Source organism: Anabrus simplex, chromosome 4 (assembly GCF_040414725.1).
Source record: "Anabrus simplex isolate iqAnaSimp1 chromosome 4, ASM4041472v1, whole genome shotgun sequence".
Lineage (NCBI taxonomy): Eukaryota > Metazoa > Arthropoda > Insecta > Orthoptera > Tettigoniidae > Anabrus > Anabrus simplex.
The window spans coordinates 340,056,398-340,069,910 of NC_090268.1; the positions used below are offsets into that span (position 1 = coordinate 340,056,398).

The 13,513-nt window shown below is 38.4% G+C and overlaps 1 protein-coding gene across 6 annotated transcripts in view; it reads right to left on the reverse strand.

Annotated features, from left to right (window-relative positions):
* Positions 1–304: 304 nt before the first annotated feature.
* Nbr (exonuclease mut-7 homolog) overlaps positions 305–13,513 on the reverse strand; it is a 311,108-nt gene continuing 297,899 nt past the window's right edge. For all 6 annotated transcript variants that reach the window (XM_067145734.2, XM_067145731.2, XM_068227278.1 and 3 more), the window contains 2 exons: positions 11,607–11,735; positions 305–1,267 (listed from right to left, as the gene is read on the reverse strand). In XM_067145734.2, coding sequence (XP_067001835.2) covers positions 872–1,267; positions 11,607–11,735 — 525 coding nt within the window. In that variant the 3' untranslated portion in view covers positions 305–871. The remainder of the gene's footprint in view (positions 1,268–11,606; positions 11,736–13,513) is intronic.

Consider the following 13,513-nt stretch of genomic DNA (forward strand, 5'->3'; position numbering starts at 1 on the left):
TCCATCATTACAACATAGGAAAGAGTGGCCATTCAAAACAGGATGATTAAAATTGAAAGATCTGTATTTATATGATCAAGTCAATAAAGCAAAGTAGATAAGATAGAAATTTAAAGTTCATATTCACTGCAATCTCTAAATGTTTTTCTTCCTTACAAATACAATTTAAATGGCATATCCTATTAAAGGCCAACCTTTACATCCCCTACTTCTATAAGATGTAAAAAAAAAAAAAAAGAAAAAAGGTATGGAGAAAATGATAATGCTAAAAGGAAAGTTTACAAAAGGAGCAAGTAATCTTGGGTGAATGCATAATATTCAACGAAGTGACACAGAAAAGAATAGAACAATATAAGTCCAACACATACATCAATAAAACAAAGTCATCTCTATAAAAAATTTAATTACATAACCTAATGTCTGCACAGTATACAAATATTAAAAAAGTCAAATATCCATAAATTCACAGCAAATAAAAATGAAAATATAAAGTGTATAAAGTATTAAACCCATTCACACACATTCTAATCATATTTTATGTCTCATATTTGGTATAATATATTTTCATACTAAATTAACTAAAAAGACATTAGGAAACAAAAATCAGGACTTCCCAGTTTGTTGAAGCTTTCAATAAGACATATTCAAACATACCTGTTGAACAACTACTGTTCTATTCTTCATGAATGTCTTCCCTTTATTATTTGTAAACAAAATACACTAAACGTATGTATGTTTACAAGTCATATGAACTGCAGTTTACAACAAGACTGCATTATAAAACTAAATAAACATAAACTGTAATTCTATGTAGTAAATACTCATAGAGCTTTATATCGGTAGCAAAGTTCAAAATAGTACTGCAAATGATTCAGACAAGATCTCGTAGTGTAGAATTCATGTACCTATGTAAGTGAGTCCCATCCCAGTAGCATTTTCCACACGTTTCACATATATTAAACTCAGATAGTTCTTCAAGCCTTTGTGAAGGAATGCCAGTTACCTGAATGGAAACACCTTTCTTTGTAAGACACCTATTAATATCAACACCTTCAATTATTTCTGGAGTCTGCCGTTGATCGTAACGGATACTTGGACCTGCTAAGCCTTCATCTGAACAAGCATCACTTTCACTAGAGAACCCATCACCATCCCACTTAGAGTCTGCTTCATCAACCGTAAGAGAATTTGAGAGTCTTTGAGATGCTGCTACCAGTTTCTTCATCGTTGCTTGGGACACTTTTGCAAATTCATTTCCATTGCACAACTGAAACAAAAAGCCTAAGCTATTATGAATTTCTGCAAGTCGCAGAAAATGTCATTAAAGAAATCAGCTAGAAGAAGTAAATGCTGAAAAGAAAAACATGTAGCACCCCTGCAAGAATAGTGGCACAACTCAAGAAAATGTTGTTCTTTAGTTATGACATGCACCATGTCAGGGATGGTGTGTGGTGTTGTTGCAGTGCTGCACAACTCCCAATAATTTTACACTACATTTGTCATCTTTTCTTCTAATTTTTTAGTTTAATAAACCTAACATATACTGTATATGTTAAAATCATCTTGGGTCGTTCGATGTTGTACTAATGCTTCATAATGGACCAATAAACGCTGCCAGCTTTGAATCAAACTCAGGGGGTTTGCTTTCCTACGGCAACTTCTGGCGGACAGTGTGGCGCCATATAGTTTCAGCAGGGACAAACCTAAGCCTGTACGTAGCATCAGATAGCACACACACCAGTATCGATCCTCGGGTGTTGCACAAGACCAGTAAACCCACTATCAAGAAACAATTCCAAATGTCCCCAATGGATTGTACAAATAAGTAGTATGGTTTCATTCCTGCTTTCTCCCCTCTCCCAACAGTAATTTCTTTTCCATGCTACTAGGATACGCCATACTGGACCAACCACAATATTACCAATATTTTGATGCTGATGATGATGCTTGTTGTTTAAAGGGGCCTAACATTTAGGTCATCAGCCCCTAATGGTATGAAATGAGACGAAATGTAATGAAAAATTAAAAGTCCATAATCCTCCACTGACTAGAATTCAAAACATGAGGATGAGGAATGAATGGATGGATATGAATTTAAAACAATCAGTGGATCAAACCCGCAACGCCTCACAGTCAGAGAAACTGGCGTAAAACAACAGTATTACTGACCAAGGGACTGCCTCTATAGCAGAATACTGAATCGATGATGCTTGTAGTCTAAAGGAGTCCAAAATCCAAGTCATCGGCCCTTCATAATGGTACTTATCGCTAGGAAAGTAGAACCATGGTATTTGTCATGTTGCGGTACTAATCGAAAGTAGCGTAGACTCGCGGTATTCCACACATTATGGTACTACTCACAGGTAATGAAATTTGCACATGTAATACAGACCTATGGTGTTTTTCACATTGCAGCGCCATTTACAGGCAACGCAAACCTATGGTGTTCATCACATACGAGTACTAATCATAGGGACCTGCACTACCCCATGGTGTTCCTCATATAGAGGGTACTAATTATAGGCAAGCCAGAACCATGGTGTCGCTTACCCATGGCGTTGCTCCTAAAGTGGTACTAATCACAGGTACTGTAAAAGCCGGCAATGCACTCTGTAGCTACTAATCACAAACCTATTTTGAACCTAACATAGTGGTACTACACGCAAGTAAAAGCGACCCATGGTCTTCCCCGCATGGTGGTACTAATCACAAGTAGTTTCATGGAACTAATACAATCATCCCTTGGTCGCTCCTTTTAGTCGCCTCTTACAACAGGCAGGGGATACCGTGGGTGTATTCTTCGCCTGCGTCCCCCACCCACAGGGGGTTGTGTGTTTGGTCCGTGAGAGGTATTTTATTTCCCTCAAGTCCTCCGGCAAGCCGGTTAGTATCCCCCTATCCACCACCTGAGACGTGCCATGTGGGAGTATCACCTCTTCCCCTGCTACGCCAGCACAGTAGGTTCGTGGACCAACATTTTGCTTCAATGAAAACAGGAGAGCAAATTTTAAATTCAAGTGAGATAAAAAATAACTGTAGTTATACTGTATAATTAGCCTCTTATTTTCTGTGTTTTAACTGTCAGATATATTTCAGTTTTAATAGGAATGAAGTTCATTACTTAATGATAATAGAGTTTCTTGTTATTTCTGTAAGCTTCTCATATTAAAACGTTACACTGAAAATTTTGGTGCAACAGTCAGCTTCAGATATCACCAGCTGCCACTGCACAATATGCATAAACAATCACTCTTTCAATCTAGAAAACTGTCATAAGTGTAATTTCTTCCTTTCTTGCAAAATATCACAAACGGCATTATACCACTTCAGCATACTGAACATCGTCAGTCAAGAACATTGACACTTCTTAGTTGTGATTTATTTCATTGAAACTGTGAAAATATGATGTAACATATGCTAAATATTATCATGTACAAATAGTTTGATAAAATATTATCCCTGATTTGATATGGTGTTTTAATTATTTTTTAAATTTGTTTTCTCGAAAACGTTCATTTTTGAGTTGTGTCACTATTCTTGCGCAGGTGCAGTATGAGCCAACAACTGGATATTTCAAAGGAAAAATATTATCTGAAACACCTAGAAATAATAGGACTTCTAATAGGTTTTCGCAGTGTGATTCCTAAATTCTTTGAATTGTTTTGGAAGAAATTTGAATTATCCCAATCTTTAGAAGGCGAAATTGTCACAGTAGTGCTGAAAAAATCATACCAAATATTAATTCATCCCATTCATAAATGAAACGAATGTACATGGATCATAAATAATTTTTGAGAGTATACGGAGTCCCATGGGACTATCTCCGATGGGAAGCAGTTTTCAAAATCAAATAATGTAGGAGAGAGGATACTGTTCAGAAACAAAGGCAGCATTATCATCTCTTGTCCATCCAAAATAGTGTGGGGGGAAAACATACTTATTTCAAGTAATGGAAATGAAACAAATAAGCATTTGGAATATATCTACACATCATTGTTTCACTTCCATTACATACAAAATGTAACAAAACCCTTGGGCAAAACTTCAGGAATGAATTCCATTTTATTTACAAAAACTTCTCACAGCTAAAGGTTGTGACAAGGGACAAAACATAACAAAACAATATGTGTAATTTTGGTAGCGGGTAGGGACCTTTTTCGGAGGCAGTCCTGCCCAGGGAGTGGTGCCCCTGTCTACACGAGTCCCAGTGCATACTGATCTGTATGAAGCATATGGTAAGGGTCCCAGCTCAGCTCAGGGTTATGAATGAATACTTCAACATCTACAGCAGAGAAGATAGACTTTGGTACGGTGGAGATGGTGGAAGAAGCGGCCCTGTATTCAGGGATTAGTAAGAGTATAACCTGATGCCTTGTAGGTTGAGGTGACTGGACCTCAAAGGCTAAGTGAGAAAACCTGAAAGAAAATCTCCCTCTGTGTTAGGCTCAGCAGGACAACAGAGGGATTATTGATCAAGTTGCTTTCAAGAATAATATGAGTCATAATATTTATTAATCAAGTAGCTCAACTATACAGATGGGGAATGCCAACTCCCAGATCAACTCAGGAATGTTTGGTTGCTGTAGGAGCGAAGACATAGTTCGCCACAAGCCGCAGCAGTTTTGATGTGTTATTTGGTTTCAATTTTGGATGTGTTGTTGGACTTCATCAATGTTTTAGACTTGGATTTTAAATTGAGACATACCAGATTGTTTTCTTTATTATTGGTTGTATGTGAGCATATGTTTTCCAATTGGACCACGGCTGAAGATGACCCAATGTCTGTGGGGTCGAAACTAGTTCCAGTTATACAGGACACTATATTAAACTAATAGTACTGAATAGGTGGACCCTTTTCTACACTTTGATAGTGATCAATTGTCAATACGGACCATAATGAAATTCATAACTGTGATAGTACATATATCACACCCTCGCACTATATGTAGAAGTGAGAGATATTATTGTCAGTATTTGATTTATTATTATTATTATTATTATTCAGTTGTATATTTTGTCATTAATATTTGTAAGCTGGAAGGTCTCCATATGTGGTATGAGTAATTGGTTTTGTACAACGGCTGGGAAAACATTGCTATATTGAACTTGGAAACTTTGCATGAGTCATGTGTATATCCCAGTGTTTGATGAGATGGACTTGTTGTTGTAGTCGGAAAGTTCTATGACTCATGTGAAACACCCCAGAGCCTGTTATTGTCTTGGGACCAAGAAGAAGTTCAGGGCGTGGTCTTGACAAGAGGATCTACCATGATTGGATGGCCAGGATCAATCTTGACGTATTATGTAAGAGGAAGGGGAATGCTGATGTCTATTTAGCATGTGATCAAATGGCGGGAAGGAAGACACACTGTACGGGAATGATGTAGGGCTGACACACGATACGGGAGTGAAACTGGATATACGGTACTGGAGTGACACTGCTGCACTATACTGGACTAGACTTCCATTGTTTGTGGAAGATAGTCTTTTTATGTTTGTGGAACGTGGCTGACCGGCAATTGTGGAGTACTTAGGCACTATGTATTGTAGCACTTGTGGCAGTCTCGTATTACATGATGTTGAAAACTGGGAGGTGCTATATCTCAGACTTTCCATAATTTATGTTCAGGAACGACAAGCGTGTGTTGCTCAAATGTATATATCTTGAAAACAAGTGTTAAAGTCAGTGAACACAGTATTAAGAGGTACAGTATCTGTGTGAAATAATAAGTGCCGATTATGAGAATCGGCAAGTCGTGTTGATACAGAGACAGTGAAGGGTTCTTATCTACATATATGTACATTGTTCAACGGACTAACTACAAATGGTGCCTTAGTTTTCCCATTGTTTTCATTGTTCTTGTTGTTGTAAATATGGAGTCTTCCAGCAATGTTTTGTGTGTGTGTTATATGTATATTGTGGTGTGTTGATGAGGTGCTCATGCACGGATTTTATTGAGAATATAATTAGTTATTTTAGAATCAGTGGAGTTATTGATGAACCTAGGTGCAGTTCCTACCTATTTAGTCATTTTCAGAAGGTTAGGTAAGGCCTGTAGCAGATGTATCAGCACGCAACATTATGTACATGCCATAGGAGATAAAGAATTATCATGGTCTATTTAAATTCAAGGGATCCATTCTGGTGAACTCTGGCGCCCATACTACTGACATTTCGATTAATTATTTTTATTAAGTTTTTGAGTAATTTAATTTATTCAGTCATTTATTTTATTATTATTAACAGTAAAGTTACAAATTGCAACCAAGCATGGGGCAATGATTATAGTTAATTATTAGTATTATTTATTGGTATTCACAAACTATTACATAACTTATGATTTGAAAGCCAACCAGGCAAGAAAAAAAGGCTTATTTATACTTAGGCCTATAAACTAAGATTGTCAAAACTGGAAAATATATTAAGTTTCTCAAACAAATCATAACCAATAATCTAACTCCCAATTTTCTAAAATTTACTCTAAAAAGCGCAGATTTACGAACCAGATAATAAAATTCAACTTAAAACCAATAAAATATGAAGCTGAGGACTCGTTCTGTATTCCTGGCGATGTGTTTGTGTGTCTCTTGGACCAGCTGATGGAAGAGAACATCGAGTGTTCTAGAATAGGGTAGAAGAGAACACTGGAAGGTCGGTATGGGGCTGTGAACAGAGTTCTATTGCAGAGTGCGGGCAGAGCACATCATCCTGAGCGGTGAGGCTGTCGTGCGTAGGCTACGAATGGTGGGCTGTGATAGCGGCAATGAGAGGACTTTGACTGAGTGACTTTTAGTTCGAGTGATCAGAGACTGTGTGCATTAGTGTAAATAAACAGTGAGAATAAGAGAGAGCGCGTAATGTGAAATTGTGTGTCATGAGTGTAAGCTGTGAGCTCGGTAGTGCTGTTTGTTAATGTGTAGACTTAGTAAATAGGTAATAAATTTTAGAAGTAGAATGTTACCAGGTTCTGCCTTCATTTATTTAACCAGCCAACACATTGCAACTGGTGTCAGAAGTGGGACTGACAAGTATGATAAACTAGTGGATAAACTGTTAGGGTAAAACTGGTGTCAGAGTCAAGATTCTGGTAGCGTATTTTGGAACTTAGAGAAATCTCCAGAGTGTGACAAAATGGATGCAAAACAGTTCCAGGCTCTTATCTTGCAATTCCAGAGGGAAATCATAAGTGAAATCAAATTCAGCTATGATGAACTCAGACATATGATTGTGTGCGAACTTAAGCGTAAATTAAGTGAACTGAAGGGCGAATTGTTAAAGTCAGAAAATGAAGTGAGCTCTCTCAAAACCGACATGAAGAGTGATGTCGTGCAGGGCGACAACGAACTGTATGAGAAGTGCTCCAAAGTGATGCTCGCGGTTGTGGAATTCAAGGCCCAGCGGAGGAAGCAAGTGCCCTGCATGAGTGTAAGACCGCCGTGGAGACATGAATGAAGCCCTACGAGCAGCAGCTTCCGTGTCATGATTGTGGAAACCTCACAGGACGATGAAATCACTTCCTGCAGAACATGCTGGACCCAGTTCTAAACCAGATTGATGACAGAGAAGAGAATGGAGAACCCGATCACCAGACTACGTGGACAGAAGGTGGAAGTACGACACAGCCCCCAACCATGTTTGACCTGCAAGGAGGTTGTGGGAGAATTCGATGAACACGGCATGTCCACCAACTGAGAGCCGTCTACTGAGTCCAACTGCAGGAAGGACGTGGCGCACGAATAGAATGCCATGGGTATTTGAAGCCAAGACTGAGCGACAAGGCAGCGTGATTGTGGACGAGCCATCCCGAGGTGACACCAAGCACGAGGTGGCTGACACTCAATCCATGAACATGCTGGTAACAAATTTGTCAAAATTAAAACATTACACTTGTCTGAATCAAACAAACATGTCCTTGCTTCTCTGCTTGCTACCAGCAGAAACTTGACGGTTAAAAATGGCTCACATGGTCAGACAGGATTCTTCTTCTTTCAGTGCCTATCCGTTTCGGATGTTGGCGATCATGATGGCTATTTTCGTCTTATTTGTGGCAGCGCGGAACAGTTCAACTGATGACATATTGCACCAGCCTCTAAGATTATCAAGCCAAGATATTCTTCTTCTTCCAGGACCTCTTTTGCTGTTGATTTTCCCCTGGAGTATTTTTTGGAGTAGGTTGTATCTATCTGTGTTGCGCATTATATGTCCCAGATACTGCAGCTTTCGGCATTTCACTATCTTGAACAACTGAGGTGTTGTGTTCATCCTTCTCATTACTTCCACGTTTGTAATTCTCTGGGTCCAAGATATTCTCAGGATCTGCCTATAAAGCCATGTTTCAAAGGCCTCCAGCTTCTTCTCTGTGTTTTTATTTAAGATCCATGTCTCTACACCATATAAAAGAACAGGAAATACATAACAGTGCAGAAGTCTGATTTTAGTCTCTAAAGTTAGATTGTGGCTTTTAAACACATTACTCATTTTCTGGAACACACTTCTTGCTTTTCCAATGCGTACCTTGACTTCTTGTGAGCAATCCCAGTCTTCATTTATTATGGTTCCAAGGTATGAATATTGTTTTACCCTTTCTATACTCTTTTGATTTATAACCAAGTTTATTCCGGAAATATTTTCCTTACTTATAACCATGAGTTTTGTCTTTGCGGTGTTTATTTCAAGCCCGTATTGGCTGCTGACTCTTACAATTCTATCCATTAGTGATTGTAGCACTTGGATAGTATCAGCAAATACAATTGTATCATCAGCATACCGGATGTTGTTTAATCTCACTCCATTTATCAAAATTCCTTCTTCTATATCTTCCAAGGCTTCTCTAAATATGTATTCTGAATACAAATTAAATAGTATAGGTGACAAGATACATCCCTGCCTCACTCCTCTCAGGATTTTGACTGCTTCGGTGTGTTCTCCTTCAACACGCAACACCGCTGTTTGATTCCAGTACAGCGCCTTGATAATTCGCAGATCTCTTTCCTCCATTCCAATATTTCTCAAAATGTCCATCAATTTTTCATGTTTTACACAGTCAAAGGCTTTCTGGTAGTCTATTAAACAAGCAAATACATTCTTATTTACATCTCTACATCTCTGAAAGAGGACCTGCACACTGAACAAAGCTTCTCTCGTACCTACTGCTTTAATAAACCTAAATTGATTAGGGGCTATCTGATCTTCACATAGTCTGTATATTCTTCTGTGTATCACTCTCAAGAACACTTTCAAGAGATGACTCATCAAGCTTATTGTGCGGTAATCTCCACATTGGTTTGTGTTTTGCTTTTTTGGCAAGGTGATGAACTCTGATTTGAGCCATTCCGATGGAATATTCCCGGATACATAAATTCGGTTGAAAATTTTGGTCAACCATTTTACATGATGTTCATCCATCAGTTTTAAGAACTCTGCTTCTACTTTATCTGGTCCCACTGCCTTTCCGTCCTTCATCTGATTGATGGCTGTTTGAACTTCTTCTTCTAATATATCTGTGCCGCTTATTTCATTTGTATTTTGTGTAAAAGCACATCTAGTGTCACGAAATAAATCTTTTCTATATTTTATTCCCAGATCTTTTTCTTGTCTTCTAAATCCACCATCAAGTTCCCGGCTTCATCTATTAACTTTCCACCAGTGCCATTCCTGTATTTCCCTGTTACTTCTCTTACTTTCCTGTGTACATTGAAGCTGTCATACCTACTTTGATAGAACTCAATCTCCTCACATTGCTCCACTTTTTCTTTTTCTTTTGCCTCCCTGATCTTTCTTCTGATGTCTGCATTTATCTTTCTGTATTCTGCAGGTTTTCCTTTATTGACTCTTCTTTTCTCCATTAGGTTCAGGATTAAGAGGAGAAATTCCAATTTATATGAAAGGTATTAGAACTTAGCAGTGTAAATAAGGACTATAGGAAAGGAGAAGTTTCAAGAACAGTGCAGAAAGTATTTTAAATTTTAGCATATACCTAGTAGTGACTAACTTAATAGGTTTTATTCAATTTATGATTTGAAAATTATTCTATTTTTTAAGTTTTTACTAAATGACATAGTAAGTGTAAGTGAACAGTTTAGACACAAGGAAATATTTTTATTTTTTAGGTGTAAATAAGGATTTAAGGAAAGGAGAAGTTTCAAGAGCAGAGCAGATTTTAAATTTTAGTATATAGTGACTAAATAGGTTTTATTCATTTTATGATTTGAAAATTATTATATTTTTCGAGTTTTTACTAAATGACGTAGTAAGTGTAAGTGAACAGTCTAGACACAAAAGATATTTTAACGATTTCAAGATTTGTGTATAATTTGCTTTGTTGATGACTGTATTGTACAAATGTATCAAGTTCAAGGATTTAGTCTGATGGTTTGGCACCGCTCAAGAAGAGAGCAGTAGCTCTCGAAACATGTACGGTAGATAAAAATAATAAAATTGACAAGGTGGAAAAGTGTTTCATAGAAATTGAATATAAGTCAATACGGACAAGACTGAACCAACATGATTAAAATAATCACAAACCTATCTGTGTCGGTAAAATAAATTCTAAAAAAAAAAAATAACCGAGTATAGTGAGGTGACTGGGATTGTTTGTTTGTGTAGTTACAACACTCGGTAAATTGATTTCATGGTAATGGTGCTATTTTATTTTTTTTTGCTTTACATCGCACCGACACACATAGGTCTTATGGCGACGATGGGACAGGAAATGGCTAGGAGTGGGAAGGAAGCGGCCATGGCCTTAATTAAGGTACAGCCCCAACATTTGCCTGGTGTGAAAATGGGAAACCACGGAAAACCATTTTCAGGGCTGTCGATAGTGGGGTTCGAACCTACTATCTCCCGAATACTGGATACTGGCCGCAATTAAATGGTGCTATTTTTCTCATGTAAATAAGGTTAAGAATGAACAGTCATCTAACCCATATGAAATCATCAATCTGAAGCATGGCCTTCAGAAATATGTATGTTTGTAGATTTTTATGGGTGTTTATTTTCGTAAGCGGCAAAACGAGTTGGTTTCATCACATTATGATTATTGTTGGTGTTTGTTTTGTTTTACTTTGTTTTGGGAGTAAATTTTAGTAGTGAAACTTATAATAAATCTTTTATTGGTCAAGTCAGGAAAAACCTGGCATGCTACCAAAATTTATTTTCAGTGTTAAATAGTAGCATGTAAAGTAATGAAGCAAATTTGGAGCCTCATCAGCCTGATGACTGTCACCTTGGAAGAAAGCATTCTTTCACGTACATTTTTTGCAGGTGGTGCCCAATTTCGTTATTTATATTTTATTCCAGTTACAAATAATTCATTTTGCATTTCAATTTTGCCAAGTAGTTACAATTGATAGATTTACCACAAGGACAGAGAAGTTTATCGACCCTACTTTCAGGAATACTCTTCAAACTACTGGTTAAGGTTTACTGTTTATCGGAGCAATGTATAATTTATGATAAATCATTCCTAATAAAGTGCAGAGTATGTGCTTCACATCTCAATTGCTAATACTTTTAATCTTAAGTTACACTTTTTTCAATTTGTGATTTGGGCAAATGTGCCTTTTATCCAGCAAAAGTCATTATTATAACATCTATTTATTACCTTGCATCTGCTGAACACATCTTCTTTTGATAACACAACATTGAAATACTGCAGAACTTCTTTCAGCTGCTCATCCAAATGATCAGATGTAACTGCATAACAATGGCCTGGAGGCAGATGTTTAGAAATCTAGGAAAGAACAAAAACAATTACAGTAATTTTTTAATATTATAAGGGGGGAAATTAAGGATTCATACTTTTACAATGACATGCCTAAAGTCATGGGATAGGGGTCTTTTTTTTTTTTTTTTTTTTTACAATTTGCTTATTTGCTTAACGTAACACTGACACAGATAGGTCTTATGGCAACGATGGGGAAGGAAAGGGTTAGGAGTGGGAAGGAAGTGGCTGTGGCCTTAGTTAAGGTACAGCCCCAGCATTTGCCTGGTGTGAAAATGGAAAACCATCTTCAGGGCTGCCGACAGTGGGGTTTGAACCCACTATCTCCTTAATACTGGATACTGGCCGCACTTAAGTGACTGCAGCTATTGAGTTTGGTTGGAGAGATTCTGACCCATGCCATCTGAATAGCTACCCACAGCTTGCTGCTATTTGTAGATGCAGGGTCTCACCACCACGTCCTACAAATGTTTGACAGGATCCATATCAGGCGAACAAGGTAGCTGCAGATGTCTTTGAGACTCTCCAGAACACTCCACAAACTAATTCTGGACAACCTGGGCCCGATGAAACGGTACCTTATCCTGCTAGAATATCTCAGGGGTACGTGAAATCCATGAAGGGTTGCAAGTGGTTACCGAGCAGTTCAACGTAGCAGTCACTGGTCATTGATCTGTTCAGGCAGATGAGCAGGTTCAATACATGCAACATGAACACACCCTACACCATTATGGAGCTGCCACCAGCCTGAACGGTGCCTTATGGATGACTGGAGTCCATGGTTTCATGGGACCTGTGCCAAATCCGAACCCTACCATAAGCTCGAAACAACTGGAACAGACTCACTGGACCAGCTACACGTTGCTAGTTTTCCAGGGTCCAATTGGCAACGTCACATGCCCAGGTGAGATGCTGTGCTCGGTGCTGTGGTATTAACAAAGGCACTTTGGTAGGACTTTTGCTCCATAACCCACTGATGATATAGATGTTGATTCCCATAGGGAATCTGAAATATTTGTTCCGAATGAGTAAATTTATAATACCAATATAAATGGTCCGTTATTGGACATTATAAATTTTCCAGCTAACTCATTCCTGTTTGCCAGCGTTTCGCCCCCGTGTGCTAGGCTGGGCTCATCAGTTGGTACCTAGCACACCTATGGGAATCAACATCTATATCATCTGATGGCCAAGCAGGCATCAATTTATAATAAGGAGACAAAGTCTCTCATAGTGCATTGGCACTGCCGGTGGCTAAAATTAGCCTACTCAGTGGCCTCCACGGTATGCACTAGCCAGCGTCTTGGTAGGTGTGCTAGGTACCAACTGATGAGCCCAGCCTAGCACACAGGGGCGAAACGCTGGCAAACAGGAATGAGTTAGCTGGAAAATTTATAATGTCCAATAATGGACCATTTATATTGGTACCATAACCCACTGACGTTAAAGAAAGCTGCACTGACCTGCTGATTTATGTCTGGTACCTCCTGCATTGAATGCAGATATGATTTCAGCCAGTGTGGCTTGTGTGTTACCATGGATAATTCTAGCCAGATGCCGCAAATCATGATAATTTAACATCCGTGGTCAGCCACCGCACTGTTCACTGTGGGTGGTAATGCCTTCCATGAGGTATTCCAAATAGACAGAACAATATCAACTGAGGAATGTTAAATGTCTGCACAACTTCAACAATGGAATATTCCATCAATCTGGCCCACGCTATCATGCCCCATTCGAAAGGCAATAATTCATGTTGCCATGCCTTGATCAGCACAGACGGTGTT